At 36.7% G+C, this 16,871-nt stretch overlaps 1 protein-coding gene across 2 annotated transcripts; it reads left to right on the top strand.

The window, feature by feature from the left end:
- The first annotated feature begins 2,511 nt into the window (after nt 1-2,511).
- Nucleotides 2,512-16,256, top strand: LOC106026829 (zinc finger protein OZF-like). 2 transcript variants are annotated; one of them, XM_063233798.1, is made up of 4 exons: nt 2,512-2,870; nt 9,579-9,705; nt 9,901-9,961; nt 11,489-16,256. In XM_063233798.1, the coding sequence occupies exons 2-4, from the start codon at nt 9,672-9,674 to the stop codon at nt 12,975-12,977; spliced, it is 1,584 nt and encodes a 527-aa protein (XP_063089868.1). In that variant the 5' UTR covers nt 2,512-2,870; nt 9,579-9,671; the 3' UTR covers nt 12,978-16,256. The 2 variants fall into 2 exon arrangements, with proteins under 2 accessions (XP_063089868.1, XP_063089867.1); XM_063233797.1 differs by having other exon boundaries at nt 2,515-2,646.
- Nucleotides 16,257-16,871: the final 615 nt, after the last annotated feature.

Raw genomic sequence — 16,871 nt, 5'->3', positions numbered from 1 at the left:
TACTTCTCAAACATTTTAATGAAATTGAATGGGAAGTGGTACTTCCAAATTCATTCCTGGAAGCAAGTATTACCCTGATACCAAAACCAAAGAAGAACCCAAATAAGAAACAGAATTATGTGCCAATCTGCCTAATGAACATTGAAGCAAAAATGCTCAATAAGATACTGGCAAATAGACTGCAGAATATCATCAAGAAGATTGTACTCCATGATTAAGTGGAATTCTTCCCTGGGATGCAGAGGTGGTTCAACATACATAAATCCATACATATAAAACACCGTACTGACAAATCCAGAGGCAAAAATCATTTGATCACTTCAATAGATGCAGAAAAAAGATTTTGACAATGTCCAGCACCTATTCATAATAAAAACCATACAAAAATTGGGAGAGATGATCTTTATCTCAATCTGACAAAAGCCTTTTATGACAAACCAACAGTCAAACTCATACTAAGTGGACAAAAACTGAAAGCTTTCACTCTAAAATCAGGAATAAAACAAAGATATCCACTGTCTCCACCCTTATTTAATATAGTCCTGGAAACTAGCTGGAGCCATTAGACAAGAGAAAGAAATAAAAGAAATAAAGATATGAAAGGAAAATGTTAAACTATCATTATTTGCAGAAGACAGAACACTCTACTTAGAAGACCCTAAATATTCCAACCAAAGATTTCTAGTTTAATTAGCAAATTCAATAACATAGCTTTTTACAAGGTCAACACTCAAAAATCAATGGTCTTCTTATACACAAATAGCAAACTCCTGGAAAGAGAAATCAAGGAAACAATACCTTTTATACTGACAGCCAAAAAATGAAATATTTAGGAATCAATCTAACAAATGATGTAAACAACCTCTACAATGAAAACTCCAGTACTCTCAAAAAGGAGATTGAAGAAGACATTATAAAATGGAGAGATATCTCGTACACTTGCCTAGGAAAATTCAATATAGTGAAAATGGCCATACTTCCAAAACTATGGTACAGATTCAGTGCAATCCCAGTCAAAACCCCAATAGCATATCTCACAGAATTACACAAAATAAATCCTAAAATTCATCTGGAACCAGAAGAGACCTAGAATAGCAAATGTGCTCATAGGCAACAAAGAAAAGACAGGGTTCATCACAATCCCAGACTTGGAATTATACTATAAAGCTACTGTGATTTTTTTAAAAAGCTGTGGTACTGACAATAAACAAAACAAAACAAAACCAGACAAAAGATCAAAGAATAGATTAGAAGATGGAGAAACAGCCCCAGACACACTAAACCATCTTATCTTTGACAAACATGCCAAACACATTCACTGGAGGAAAGACAGCCTGTTTAATAAATGGTGCTGGAAAAACTGGCTCTACACATGCTGAACATTAAAATTGGACCCATATCTTTCAACGTGTATTAAGCTAAGATCAGAATAGATCAAAGATCGTATATTACAACAGAAATATTAAGTCTGCTGGTAGATAGAGTAAGTAAAACTCTAGAAGACATTAATGAAAGTAAAAACTATATGAAGATAACATGGATTAAACAGGAACAATCACCCAGAATCAACTGAGATGTCACCCTACTGAAAAGCTTTTTAACAGCAAGAGAAACCACTGGCAGAGTGAAGAGACAAACCACAAGGGGGAGAAAATGTTTGTCAGCTGTTCCTCAGACAAAGGATTACTATTGAGAGCATAGGAAAACTCAAAAAATTCAGTCTTCCCAGATTTAAAGACCCAATCCAAAAATGTGCATCTGAGAAGAAATACACAGTTCTCAGATGAAGAAAAGGAAACAACCAATTAAAATGTGACAAAATGTTCTACTTCACTGGTCATTCCACAGATGCAAGTAAAACAACACTGAGATTTCACCTTGCCTCAGAAAACATGCCTACTGACAAGAAATGAATCAATAAGGAATGCTGGAAGCGTGGAGGGGGTGGGGAGGATCACTTCTCCATTGCTGGTGGTAATGCAACCACTGTGGAAATCAGTGTGGAGATTCCACACAAACTAGGTCTACAGGTCCCACCAAATCAGCACTGCCCCTTCTGGATATCTGCCCCAAAGATTTAAAAACATCATATCACAGTGATGTATGTGCACCCATGTTTATAGCAGCACAGTTTGCGGTAGCCAGATCTTGGATCCAATGCATGACCTCTAGCTTCCCAGTCAGGGGCTTATGCTGCTGAGCTAAAAACCTTATCCACATTTTTTACTTTTTATCTTTGAAATAAAATCCTTTTGGGGGGAAAAAACAAGGGCTGAGGTAAAGTCCTTTAGTGCAAATACCCATCGGAGGAGCTGACATCAACACTGCAGAAGACAGCCAGATTTAGAAGTTCCACAATCTTTCAATAGGGATCCACAGTTACAGGCTGGGGTTTTTTTTTCCTGTAATTATTCTTGGTGGGGAAGGCGGGCAGGAGAGCAAGAGCCAATCAGTGCTGAAGAGGCGGGCTGTATGAACTGTCCAATCAGGCGGGCCTAGGTAGGCGGTCTCTTCCGGTGTCATGGTATCTGTTGCGTGTCCCGAGCAAAACGCGGAGATCTAGATTCTTGCTAGACTGCGATTCGTGGCTTTAATTTGCTGTGTACTGCTTAGAAAGAACCTGGGAGACCTCCGAGCTCTGAAATGGTGACGTTATGGGATGGCAGCAGTGAAATGGGGTGGAAGCAGGTTGAGACCAGTTAGAAGTGGTGAGAAGGAGCTGTGCTGTCTAGAGCCTGCTTGCTTAGCTTCAGACCCTGAGGTCCTCCAAGGCCTCATGCTTGCCAGGCAGGCATTCATGCTGCTGAGCTAAATACAGAGCACTGAACGTGTTTTCTGTGTAGTATGGAAGACAGTAACATTGTTCCTTAGTAAGTGTTGAATATTGTTGCAGTTTTTCTGTATTGTATGCCTATAAATTGTAAAACAAACCAAAGGTGTCTTATGCAGTGACTTTTCAAGTTTCACTTTGTCTGAGGGGTGTCTCAGTCAGGGTTTCAGTATTTCAGACAGCTCTGTAACTTAAGCTAGCCCCAAACTCGAGGCAGTTCTCCTGCAACAGCCTCCCAAGATATATTTCTTATATCTGAATGGAAAGTGATCACTTTGTGACCCTGAGCTATAATTTGCTGATTGGACCTGGTTTCATTGTTTATACATTTTTACATAAAATGTTTTTCAGTAATATTTGAGTCATTATTTATGTATCAATTTGATGTTATTTATGTTTTGTTCCCTGAGACCAAATTCAAACATCAAAATGCTGCCTAATATTGAAGAACAAAGGACTCAGTGGCCTAAATGAGATTTTAAGAGATATCATATGTAGTCTATCAAAGTGATTGATGAGATATTTGTCTGCCCGTGTGCTTTGTGGATGCTGGTCCTGTAGACTCCTACTATAAGTGCTGCTTTAGACACAGTGCACATAGACTCTTGCAGTGACTCAGTACAAGAATCAGTGCTCCTGTTTGTCTGTTACATTAGCAGTGAGTTGCAATATAGCATCAAAATTGCTGTCTCCAAAAATGTGTATATTCACAAAATTAATGACCAAGACATGGAATTAAAATTTGAAGAATTCTGTCTCCATTCATCTGTTTTGAATTAGTTTAGGTTAGTTTTATTGAGACAGCCTTTTTTTTATGTATATCAGCTGGTTTTGAACCCCTTATGGAGCCTACAATTGCCCTGACTTCACAGCATCCCTCCTGTCTCAGCCTCTTGAGTGCGGGGGTTATAGATATGTGTTTTTTAACCCTACAAAATATTGAGGCTTGGCACTGTAACTTAACTGTACTGTAGCTTGGCATAACAGATTCCATCTTCAGCTTTGCATTTAACTCATGCCCTGTATTTCACCCAGAAAAATGGAAAAATCACTCTGGGTTGAAGTACCACAAGAAAAGCAAAATGAGCTGTACCCAAAGAAAAAATTAACCTGCTCAACAAAAGGAGCAGAATACAGTTGTCATCCAAAAGTTATTATAAGACACTAGCTACATGATTTCCAACAGGATCTTTTTGTGATTGTATCTTATAAAACATCTGTAACTTTCCAGTTCAGAGCCTCTCATTTAGATCCTGAAATGGGGGTTGGGGTTCTGTATACATGTGGTCCTGAGGCCAGCTAATGAAATTCCACATTTCTCAATTGGGTTGCTTGGATTCCTATATTGTTGTTCACAAACTCAACTCAAGCTGCAGAAACCTTTACTGACACAAGCAAACACCAGGATAAAATGCCAGTGCCACTGAAATGAAAGAATAATAGTGAAAAGGAGAGGAGAAAAAAGACAAAACACCATGGGTTATAATGCCCACCTCTTTTCCCCATCAATGAAGAGGCTGAAACAGGAAAATAGCCATATACTCAAGGACAGCCTAACGTACACAGTGAGTGCAAGGCTGGCCAGAACACCAAAGTGAAACTATGTCTTTAAATCAAAAACCTAAAATGAAAAAAATAAACAACCAATGAGAGAGAAAGACTATTTTAAAAAAAAACAATCATAGAGCTGAGTGAAAGTTGACTTATCTAAAATGGGAATTATTGAATGATGCTGCCGAGGAAACAAGGCCTTGTAGTGGCATCCAGGAGGCAGTGACAAAAACAGACTTAGGAATGGCACCTCTTGTGCTAAAGCACAACAGTGACCTCCTTCCTCCAAGACATCTACAATTCACTAGACTGAGGACTTCTAAAAGCTCATGGAAATGTTAATCTCATGGCAAACAAGCAGCTTGAAATCCAGGCTTTGAAACTTGGCCTTTAGCAGACATTTCATATTCAATTTGAAATAGGAGAAATATAATCCTGCCCTGTTTGCTGTTGTTCGTTGCCTCACGACATTGAGGAATGAAGTCACAAACCAAAAAAAGGTCAAAAATTTTCTTAGAAAAAAGAGAGACGAATAGCCCTGAATTTTCAGGAGTGGTCTTCAGTGTTTTGGCCACAGACCTATTTTCAGGGGTCATTTATACAGCAAAGTCCCAATGTGGGTACAGTGTGGGTATCAAACTACAATCAACCTATAAGGTTATAGATGCTTAACTAATATTATTCAGCAGGGGAACAAGTCAGCCAAAAAAGGTATGTGGAAAAAGCCAAGGCATTTTGTGGGAACAATAGTCCAGTTGTTCTGGTCATTGAGTATGGTAACTGATGCCTATCTGTACTTCCTGGAGGAGGTGGTGGTAACTGTAGTACATTTCAAGCTATCATTTTTCTCTTCAGGAGGCATGTAGACATGGTCACTTCATCTTCTTCACGTCTGGCTTTCTTCAGCTGTGCCTCTAGTGGTGATTGTTGTACTTAGTTTTTGCATTTACTCTTTCAGGTTGCAGTTCCCCTCTGATTGTATATCTATTTCTTTCTACATTGACCTCTTTGCTAAAATCAAAATACTGTTTCAATGGATAAAGTGATACTTATACATTTAAAAATATTCTTTAATAAAGGACAGGGATGTAGTTCAGCAGGCAGAATCACCAGCCTGGCAAGTGCTAGGTAGCCAGGCAAAAAATAAAAGTAATTTCAACTGCAAGGAAAGAAAGTAGTTTCATTTGTGAAAATGTAGGTTGACAAGATTTATAACTATGTCAATGGAAAATTAAGCATTAGTAATTGTCATATTTATTATCTAAATTTGTTGGGGCTGGGGATTGAGCTCCATGGAATAAGGAGCTGTCTGTCAAGCACCAGGTCATGACTTCAATCCCTCATAGAAAAAAATCGACAGCTGTCAACGTTGCAGTGCTATGGGCACAATTATTGAAATTGATACTTGTTAATTATAGGGCTCAATGTTTCTTTTGTGGTCTATGAAACACCTACAGATAACATGGCTATTACAGTGAATGATATACTCTCCCCTATATGGTTGCTGTTTTCTAAGTTTTTACTTTTTCTTTTCCCAAATAACTTGAAGGTGAAAATGTTGGCTGAAGCTAGGTAGAAAACTGTGATAACCATTTTTTCAATTTAATGGCATATTTCCCTATATCCATTAAGAACATATTATTGTGCTACAATTATGCCAAGTGAAATTGATAAACAGTTCTTAATATTACAGGCAGATGAGTTTAGTTAGAAATACAGGCAACCACACAGTGATATAGTGGAATGAAACTCCTGACCTTCTATGTCTGATATGAGTTTGTGTTTTGTAAAAAGGAAGATTGAATTTTAGGAGCAACAGTATAAGAGCAGAATATATTTATTCAGAGAAAGAAAGTTAAAGTATTTTGCCCTAAATAAGATACTTTTGCAGTGGAAATTGGAACCAGGGAACTTTTACCTGGAGGTCACTATCCCCTCCCCTATGCAGCTTACCTTGGCCAGAAAAGAGTCTCAACCAGCTACTGGCATATCATCAATGCCACATTTAAGCACCACTCAAGTCAAAATCTAAATGTATGCCCCCACACATTTCCACCAGAAAAAGCCAGACCCCCAGTGGTCGTGGGCTTCTCTCCATGGTCTTACAATAAAGGCTATTTTGACTTCATATTCTCTTCTTTACTACACCAAAAATCCTTTCAAAAAGCTTCTGTCTGAGAGAAACAGGAAGGGTTCTGAGCCTGTTGTAAAGGACTCTGTCTTTTCTAGGGACTTTATAGAATAAAATCATGGTGTGAGATGGGTTTAAGGTGAGTTAGCTTACTGAGGTTACTGAGGAGGTAAATTAGATTCATAGGTACACAAGAATTAGTTCTATTAACAAGTCTGAGGTGAAGCTCTTCAGTACAAACACTCCTCTGTTGACCTGGGTTCACTGTTGTAAAAGAATGGCAGCTCCATAAGTCTCTGCACTGCAGTCTATCATTTGGGATCCTCTCTTGCAGGGAGGGGTTCCTTTGCTTCTTTATTCTTGCCTCAGAAGGAGTGCAATAGTGCAGGAGTCAATCAGTGAGGAAGAGGCGGGCTATATGAACTGTCCGATCAGGCAGGCCATTGCTGCCTGTGACTTCTGTCTCTTCCAGTGTCTCAGCATGATTTACCCGTTCTGAGTACAATACTGGTAGCAAAACACTTACTGGATCTCATTTAGTGGTTTCAAAGTCCTGTGGCCTGATTAGCAAAGAATCTGAGAGACACTGGAGCCATGGAATGGTGAGGTTGTGGATGGCAGCCCAGAAATAGGGTGGATTGGGTAAAACCAGTTACAGATGTTTAGGAGGAGTTCCAGTGTCTGGAGCCTCGGGTATTTAATTAGCTTCATCTCCTGAGGTCCTCCAACATTGGCCGTGGGTCATGCACTGTCCCTTTTGCCTCTTGCTGTTGGCAAGGGTGATTTTGATTCCCTCAGAACCCTGGCTTCACTATGACAGCAGCAGTATCACCTTTGAGTATCATCTTTGAAATTCACTGCTGCCCTGGTAACTCCACCATCTTAGGCATGGAAGGAGATTGGGTAGACACTTACTCTGATGCTTTTTATAGCTGGTAGAGCACTAATGAGCTAGGTCTCTGCTCTCATTCCTCACAGTGGCAGATTGGGTATGTCTAAGTTTATGAATGTCTGTAATGCAGGGCCTCATAGCCACAACAGCTCTCTTTAAACTTGGGCTTTTTTGTATTTATAGTGATCACCTAGATTTGTAGTATGTGCTCATATTTCCATCCTCATGACAGGTTTTGGCAAAGGTCCTGAGAATTCAGAGATGTGTAGTGATGTGCCTCAATGGAGAAAGGCTTCCCAAACACCTGGTGAACTCCTGTAATTATACAGAACAATGCAAAATAATTTCTGAACATATTTAATTATTTAGGTGGCACCCCTGCTCACAGACTATGTTTGTGAGAACATCCATAGAGTTTTGAATTCTGAGAAAAATGAAGCAAGTATGAAAGTGTTAGCAAGAACAGGGTAAACATTTGCTAAGGACAAATTCCTGTAAGGGCTACCTGTTAAATCCTCATTGGAAAATGCCTAAATTTAGGCCTTTACATGGAAATATACATGTGACATCCTGCAGAATGGAAAGAAATAGAGCTGACTTCTCAGAATTAAGAGCTAATTTAATAGCTTGGTTTATCATAGACAGTTTAAATAAGGAAATGTTCTGCAGTGGACTTTACTAAGTGGTGTAAAGGAAAAGACCTAAATAGAAATTGTGCTGGGATATCAATAGTTAGGCATGAAGGGTTTGGTGCTTAGGATGGATCAGAGGAGTGTGGAAAGGATGTGGAAGTGATTGGCATGATGCAGGGTGCCAATAGCAGCATTTGTAAATCAGAGGTTCTTCACTGAAAGTCAGGTAGTTCTTACAGTAGGTATGAAGTTAAAATTGGGTTCTGATTGCTTCCTTGAGGTGAATAACACCAGCTTTGGTAACAGTCAGTATTCCACATCCCGGTCAACCCCCAAATTTAATGTTCCATACTTGAGATGTAATTTTGATTATCTCTAATTATGCCCCAGTATCATGAAGGTAAAATTTGAAAATTTTTTTGTACTAGAGGTCGAACTCATGACCTATGCTTGCCACGCAGGCATTCATGCCGCTGAGCTTAATGCCCAAATGTGAAAATGTTTTGTGTATAGTATGGAAGATATCAACATTGTTCCTCAGAAAGTGTTTAATATTGTTGGAATTTTTCTATATAGTATGGGTACAATTTTTTAAAACAAACAAAAGATGTCTCTTGCAGTCCTTTTCAAGTTTGACTTTCTCTGTGGTTTGTCTCAGTCAGGGTTTCTCTATTTTAAACAGCTCTGTAACTTAGGATGGCCCCAAATACAAGGAAGTAGTCCTGCACCAGCCTCCCAAGATATATTTCTTATATCTGAATGGAAAGTGATCTCTTGGTGACACTGAACTATAATTTGCAGCTTGGGCCTGGTTTCATTTTATATACATTTTTTTAAAAATAAATCTGTTTTCCACCAACATTACAGTTATTATTTATGTACCATATTTGATGTTATTTATGTTTTGTTCTATGAAACCACATTCATATTTCAAAATGCTGCTTAAGTATATTGAGAACAAAGGACTCAGTGGCCTAAATGAGATTTGAAGAGACATCATCTGTAGTCTATCAAAGGGATTGATGATATATCTATCTGCCTTTGTGCTTTATGGATGCAGGTCCTGCAGGCTTCTCACTGTGAGCACTGCTTTAGAAACAGTACACAGGGACTCTTGCCATCATTCAACACAAGAATCAGTGCTCCAGTTTGGCTGTTACATTAGCAGTGAGTTGCAATACAGCATCAAATTTGCTGTATCCAAAAATGTGTATATACATAAAATTAATGACCAAGACATGGATTTAAGATTTGAAGAAATCAGTCTCCATTCAGCTGTTTTGTTTGGTTTTGTTCATTTAGTTTAGTTTTGTTTTATTGAGACAAGTTTTCTGTCTGTATATCAGCCAGATTTGAATGCCCTATGGAGGCTAGAATTACCCTGACCTCACAGAAACCCGCCTGTCTCAGCCTTTTGAGTGCTGGGATTATAGCTATGCACCACCACACTTTGCTTTTCATTCAGATTTGTGTGAGAGATTTCATGATATCCCAGACCTGGGGTCTCAACCTTCTTTGAGAAATATATGTATGATCCTTTAGGAGGCGGTGACCTTTGAGGATGTGGCTGTGAATTTCAGCAATGAGGAGTGGACTTTGCTGAGTCCATCCCAAAAGAACCTCTACAGAGATGTGATGGGGGAAACCTTTAGGAACGTGGCTGAAATAGGTAAGGATGACTTCTTATTGTCACTCATGCTATCAGAATATTGTTTGTTTCTCATCAGTGCTGTTTCATTAATAGGAATGTGAAAGATTGAAAAATAGCTCAGACCTGGTCATATTATATTATAAATCTAATCAAAATCTATTAATTTGTATATATTACTCTAATGAGCCTGGTATTTCTATTTCTATAATTCAGGAGGACTTGGGGATAAACAGCAAGCTGAAAAAGAATACAAAATTTACTGGAGATACTTAAGGTAATTCACACTCACAAGGAGAAGGATTCTTCTGAGTAATTAGTGAGTCAGCAGAAAAATTACTGCCAAAGAAATGAGGCACCATTCAATTTAATGTCAGTAATATTCTTGAAAGATGTATAAGCTGGGCATGTATAATGAGGGAAAATGATGACATTGCATATAGATGTGTATGAAAGGGATACACTTTGAGTTATGATGACATCCTGCCTTCAGTATACATACCTATACATACATGTTAATGAAACTCATTCATTATCTAAAAATTGCTAAGGTTGCAGTAGAATATGAAATAAAACTGAGTGCTCGGGTTTCCAAGCCATGCTCTAGAGAATCAGCTGTTCTGATTATAATTCTTAGTAGGCTTGTGAAATCGTAAGTGCACTCATTCTAAATATCAGTATGCAGTTGTCTCTAGACGGTGATTCCCTCATACTTCTCCTTGATATATTTTTAAAAACTCAAAATCCACATTAAATGCAGATAGATAATTTCTCATATACAAAGCAGATCATGTTATAATAGATCAGGGCTTGAAACTGCTTAGCTATCTATCACTGGATTTGTGAAGTAAAATTTTAATAGACTCTGTGTGATTCTGCATTCTTATAAACCCAGCACCCTAGGAATCAGATTTTGCAGAATGCCAAATTCAAGTTCAAACTTCAAAGCTTAATGATGAGTGCATATCTCTTAAAATAAAAAAGCTAAAGATTTTGTGCCAATACCTGTTGTTGATTCCCAGCATGGAAAAGAAAAAAAATGTGTTATATAATGTCAAAAAAATAAATAACATACTGTCATTTGCCACAAGAATTAGGTGGGCCTTTATCCCATCAATTCATTGAAATAGCTCAGCTATAAAACCTAAAAGGTCAGAGGGTTTATTTTAGATGTGAAACCAAAATATAAATCATACAATGAAAAAACAGAGAGTTGATAAACAAAGGTAAGTTTCACAATTAGGAGAAGGGAATGGCAGATTAAGGACAGAAGGGAGAATGTGATGGGGAAACATATCAGAATGATCTGCATGTCATACACATATGTACCCATGCCCAAAGTGAAGCTAAATATTCTGCATTTCAAAAGGTACCAACTTTTAAGATTCCCAAATGTGTACCAGTCTTTTTGGAATGGTTGTTTTCAAGATATCTTACAAGGCATTCTGTTGCTTGATTGTCAGAATTTCCTAGCAGGCATTAAAAACAGAACTTGACATCAATGTAGTCATTAACACAGACCCAATTCACTGTGATTTTTTTGTTTTTCTAAATTTTATTTAAAGGAAGATGAAAGAAAACAAAATCAGTTGAAATAATACTACTTTCAAAGTGAAAATAAACAGTGAGTAATCACAAGTTGATGATTACATATAGTGCTCATAGAAAGAGATAATCAAGATACAAAAGTGAAACATATGAAGTGGGGATTCGAACGGCGAGATTACAAACAGTTTTGTTTAACTCTCCAACAAAAAGTTAGTAGTAGGGTTATCAATCCTAAATGTGATTTTTTTCCTTACAGAAATGACAAGCTAGGAAAATTCTATGGACAAACATCTTGGAATCAGTGTAAAGAATTTCTTTTTACTTCAGAAGGTAATGTGGGTGTGAAAGAAACAGAAACACAACACGATGTTCAGATCCATGAAAAATATTGCAATGGAGGGCAACACAATTTATTTAACCAATGCGGGAAAGGTTTTATCACACTTGGAATTTGTAAGAAACATGAAAGAATTCACAGAGAAGAGCAACCCTACACATGTAAGCAATGTGGGAAAGCTTTTACAACTCATACATATTGTCCAGTATATGAAAGTCTTCACTCTGGAGAAAAACATTATTTATGTAAGCACTATGAGAAAGCATTCAGTACAGGTACTTATTGTGTAATCCATGAAAAGATTCACACTGGGAAGAAATTGTATATATGTAAGAAATGTGGGAAAGCTTTTAGCAATAACATTCATTGTCAAATACATAAAAATCTTCACACTGGAGAGAAACCCTATGTATGTAAGCAATGTGGAAAAGGTTTCACCCAACGAGGAAATTGTAAGAAACATGAAAGAATTCACACTGGAGGGAAACCCTATGTATGTAAGGAATGTGAGAAAGCTTTTACCACATCTGGACAGTGTAAGCAACATGAAAGAATTCACACTGGAGAGAAACCCTATGTATGTAAGGCCTGTGGGAAATCCTTTAGGAAAAGTGGAGATTGTAAAAAACATGAAAGAATTCACACTGGAGAGAAACCCTATGTATGTAAGCACTGTGGAAAAGGTTTCACCCAAAGTGTAAACTGTAAGAATCATGAAAGAATTCACACTAGAGAGAAACCCTATGTGTGTAAGCAATGTGGGAAAGCTTTTGCCACTCGTGGAGGTTCTAATCGACATGAAAGAATTCACACTGGAGAGAAACCCTATGTATGTAAGGACTGTGGAAAATCTTTTACCACACGTGCAGATTGTAAAAAACATGAAAGAATTCACACTGGAGTGAAACCCTATGTATGTAAGCACTGTGGAAAATGTTTCACCCAGTCACTAAATTGTAAGAATCATGAAAGAATTCACAATGGAGAAAAACCATATGTATGTAAGCAATGTGGGAAAGCTTTTAGCCAACATTCTCTTTGCAAGCAACATGAAATAATTCACACTGGAGAGAAACGCTATGTATGTAAGCAATGTGGGAAAGCTTTTAACAGATATGGATATTGTAAGCAACATGAAAGAATTCACACTGGAGAGAAACCCTATATATGTAAGCAATGTGGGAAAGCTTTTAGCCAACATGCTCATTTCAAGCAACATGAAAGAATTCACACTGGAGAGAAACCCTATGTATGCAAACAATGTGAAAAAGCTTTTAACACACATGGAGATTGTAAGCGACATGAAATAATTCACACTGGAGAGAAACCCTATGTATGTATGCAGTGTGGGAAAGGTTTTACCCAACATGGAAATTGTAAGAAACATGAAAGTTCACACTCAAGATAAAACCAGTATATATAAGCATCATGAGAATCATTTCAGCACATGTACATTTTGCATAATGCATGAAAACCTTCACACTGAGCAGAAAACTTATATATGTAAGGAATGTGGGAAAGGTTTCAGCAGAAATGCTCATTGTCCAATACATGAAATAATTCACACTGTTAAGAAACCCTAATGTATGTGAAGGATGTGGGAAAGCTTTCACCACACATGGATATTGTAAAATACATTAATGACTTCACACTGGTGAGAAACCCTATGTATATAACAATGTGGCAAAGCATTTACTGCGTACATTCATTGCAAAACACATGAATGAACTCCCACTGGGAAGAACCATTGGCTATGTAAGCAATATAGAAACTTTCAGCAGCCAGAGTGAAAGTGAAATACATGAAGAAACTCACACTTTCAATAAAACCTATGTGTTACGGGATTATTCTCAGCACACATGATGATTGTTACATATCTGAAAGAGCTCACTGGGCAGACATCCTATGTGGTTTTGCAATGTGAGAAATATGGCATTCCATATTTGTTGTTAAAAACACAGAAAAAGCCCTACTGGTCAGACTGTTTAGACCTAAGTCTACTTTAAAATTCCAAGGAGACCTGAAGAAATCATCAGTACAGAAATTTGATGTCTATATTTCTTCACAAATTTTCCAGAAATGACAAATCTGAGGTGGAGATTTCCTCAAATGCACATGTTTTATGGTTTTCAGTTAATCACTTGTACCTCTCTAGATTTTTAATAGTGTCTTTGTTCTTCAACATGCAATCCTGTAATTAAACATGGTAAATGGAAATGTGCTTTTCACTTTGAAGTATGGATAGTGTCTATGTACTCAATGTTTTGTCTTTAAAAATTTATTTTTATATTTTTTGGTGAATTGTAATGTTTATTTAAAGAGAAAAAAACTAAAATTTGTAGAAATAATGCAAAATTTCAGAAAAATAATAAGAAATCACTAGTTCATAAGTTACATATTGTTATCGTAGTAGTTGTTCAAGTTACAAAATTAAAGCGCACAAAGTGACATTCAAATAATGACACTGTGAACAGTTCACCTAAATGATCCAATAAAAAGTTAATAATATGCTTATCTGTCCTACACACTTATTTTTTATCTTAAAGAGGGTAAGATTAAATATGACAAAACAGAACAGAACAGTTCATAAGAAAACAAGATAAGGAAACACACATTTCAAAGCAAGTCCACTGGAGATGTTCACTGCCTATCCTTCCAAATAGTTGTTCTCATCTTCTCGTGCATTGAATATATACTGAACATTATAGAACTAATCAAATAATTACAGGATGATGAAGGCTTTTTATGTCTTCAAAACCTGATTTTGGGGAAGTCAATAATGACTACAATAATGTCTCTCATTCTAATTGTGGTAGCTGTCTTTATCTTTACATATGCTGAAATTGAACATAAGAGACCAGACAAATATCACTCTGAACAGTGAATAATAGTATCCTGAGAAGGAGAAAGGTGAGGAATTGCCTAAAAAAAGAAGGCAGAGGACATTGTTAAAAGTGTATCAGGATTTAAAATCTACAGTTGCCTTGTTGCTCTGTTTAGTTTGATAACATTTTGTTCCAGTCTGTCTACTCATATTAGATTTGAGAGCATAGACTGATAACCCAAAAATAGCAGGTTATACCATGGCAACTATTCTTAATTTCCTATTAACTTAAAACAAAAGACTATATTACTTACATTGTCTTACTATGAAATCTTATTTGAAGCTGGTTTGTTTGAATGCTATTTGGCCTTGACTGATTTTATTCGCATCCACATGCTTGCTGGTATCAAGTCTAAGAGTAGAGGCAACAACTCTGAAGATGACAAGATGTAAAAGATATCCATTGGGGGGCTGGGGATTTAGATCAGTGGCTTAAGAACCTGCCTGACAAGTGTGAGATCGTGAGGTTGATCCCCAGTACCAAAAAAATAAATAAATAATAGGTATCCATTCCAGGTTTGATTATTAACTGCTTTCACGTCCTATAATGTTTCAATGTTGTGTTTTTATAAAAATGGCTATGTAATGTTATGCTTAACTATAAAATGCCTGATGATGCAGACAATTCTGTTGAAAATAATAAGAGAAAGCATAGTAAGTACTGCACATCACCTATCTGTCTTTTTCATATCATGGTTTTCTCGGAATTTGTTTCGTTGTCTTGTTTTGATTTGTTTATCCCCATAATACATAAAGGATAGATATTTACATAGAGATTGACACAGGAGAAGACTTTCTAACATATTTATAGGAACAAATTATATAATACATGAGGTAATGAACAGATATTCTGAAGAAGAAGAGACACTAAGAAACCCAATGCTAATTCTGTAGCATTATGATATAAACTCTAGCAATACTATTATTCACTCTTCAGAGTGATATTAGTCTAGTCTCTTAATTTTTAGTGAATTGTAATGTTAACACAGCATCTGCTTTAGTCTTTTGATACACATGCTTCATTTTCTGTGTCATAATTCATGTTTCTGAAGTTGATGCAATATTTGGCATTAAGATATACATTTATAGAGGCTTGGAGCATGTGTTTTTGACAAAGATGTGTTCTTTTCACATAACTTGTACATTAATGAATGTTATGTTTTCTACGTTGTGAAGAGATACAAAACCTGCTGATCTGCTAACATCACTGGATATCACACCATGTTCATTATGTTGCCTGATTTTCTTTCTCAGGGGTACCAATATTTGTCATTTATGTAAACCTTTGTTTTTCTAATCATCACAATTTGACCTGTCATGTTTATATTGCATCTTTACTTTGCTAGTAGGGTTTCCCCACATGTACCAATAGTAAACCATAGTACTGTGAATTTCTGGTTGCCCCATTCTGGCAGCACCATAACATGTTTCCAATAGCACATCACAAAATATGTTAATGTCTCCAGAAATTATAAAATTTGGCATGATTTATGGGTAACCACTTTGAAATGAATTTTCCGTAAATGTGGAGTTGTTTGGGGGGAAAAGATTGTTATTGGATATATCATGCAAATGCCTTTATCTTATTCCTTCATGCTGTGAATGAACTATATATTTTGTAATTATTACTGCTTTTTCCTCAGACACTGAAGTAATGGCATGAAGGGAAACCTAAATTTTGAGCTGTCAACACAATAAGAAGTAAATTTGCTAAATTAAGATTCAGATTGTGTTCTGTTTTACTGAATTGTGAGTTTATACAATATCATATCTCTTCGTTTATAAAAACTTGTGGCTGATGTATGTGGTGTGTGATGATTATCTTTAAATACATACACTGGGCCATGAGTGCCAGTTGGTTTCCTGTGGCCTATGGTTGACACTTCCATTTTAACATTGATTAAATTTGTAAAGTGTTTAATGCAGTGTTGTTGAATACAAAATCTGCTTAGGTTCCAATGGAATTCTGTTATTATAAACTGTGGTGTCATGAAAACACAAGTGAGCATCGCATTAAATACCCCTAATCCACTGAAGATAGCTTGCCCAAGTCTCAATTATCCTTGGAAAAACAAATTACTTACCTGTTGTGTAATCACCAATCAAACTATATCTATTTTGTACCTTAAGTACCTGATATACTTCACAAAGTAAAAGATGCTGTGAAGTACATTGGCAGGCTCTATGCACTATAGCATGTGGCCAGATTCCCTGCAGCACATTTCTGCTTACCATCAACAGGAAAATTTTGAATTTGTGTTAGAGCTAATAATACAATACTGAATCTACAAGACATATATCCTGAGTACATGCACTTTCTCATTTTACCATAAAAGTAAATATTGCTGGTCCTGTTGATGCATGCTTATAATCCTAGCACATCAGTGGGCTTAAAATGATGGAAGAGGAAGTTGAGTC

Source organism: Cavia porcellus, unplaced genomic scaffold (genome assembly GCF_034190915.1).
Source record: "Cavia porcellus strain 051 isolate PalLab524CR breed Dunkin Hartley unplaced genomic scaffold, mCavPor4.1 scaffold_23, whole genome shotgun sequence".
NCBI classification, from domain to species: domain Eukaryota; kingdom Metazoa; phylum Chordata; class Mammalia; order Rodentia; family Caviidae; genus Cavia; species Cavia porcellus.
Note: the sequence above shows the minus strand (reverse complement) of the source record. Positions and strands in the feature narration are given on the sequence as shown.

Excerpts from the sequence above, each read along its gene's own strand:
- LOC106026829 (XM_063233797.1), top strand. Across the intron at positions 9,706-9,900 it reads TAGGAACGTGGCTGAAATAG|GAGGACTTGGGGATAAACAG; the intron begins GTAAGGATGACT and ends TCTATAATTCAG. Across the intron at positions 9,962-11,488 it reads ATTTACTGGAGATACTTAAG|AAATGACAAGCTAGGAAAAT; the intron begins GTAATTCACACT and ends TTTTCCTTACAG.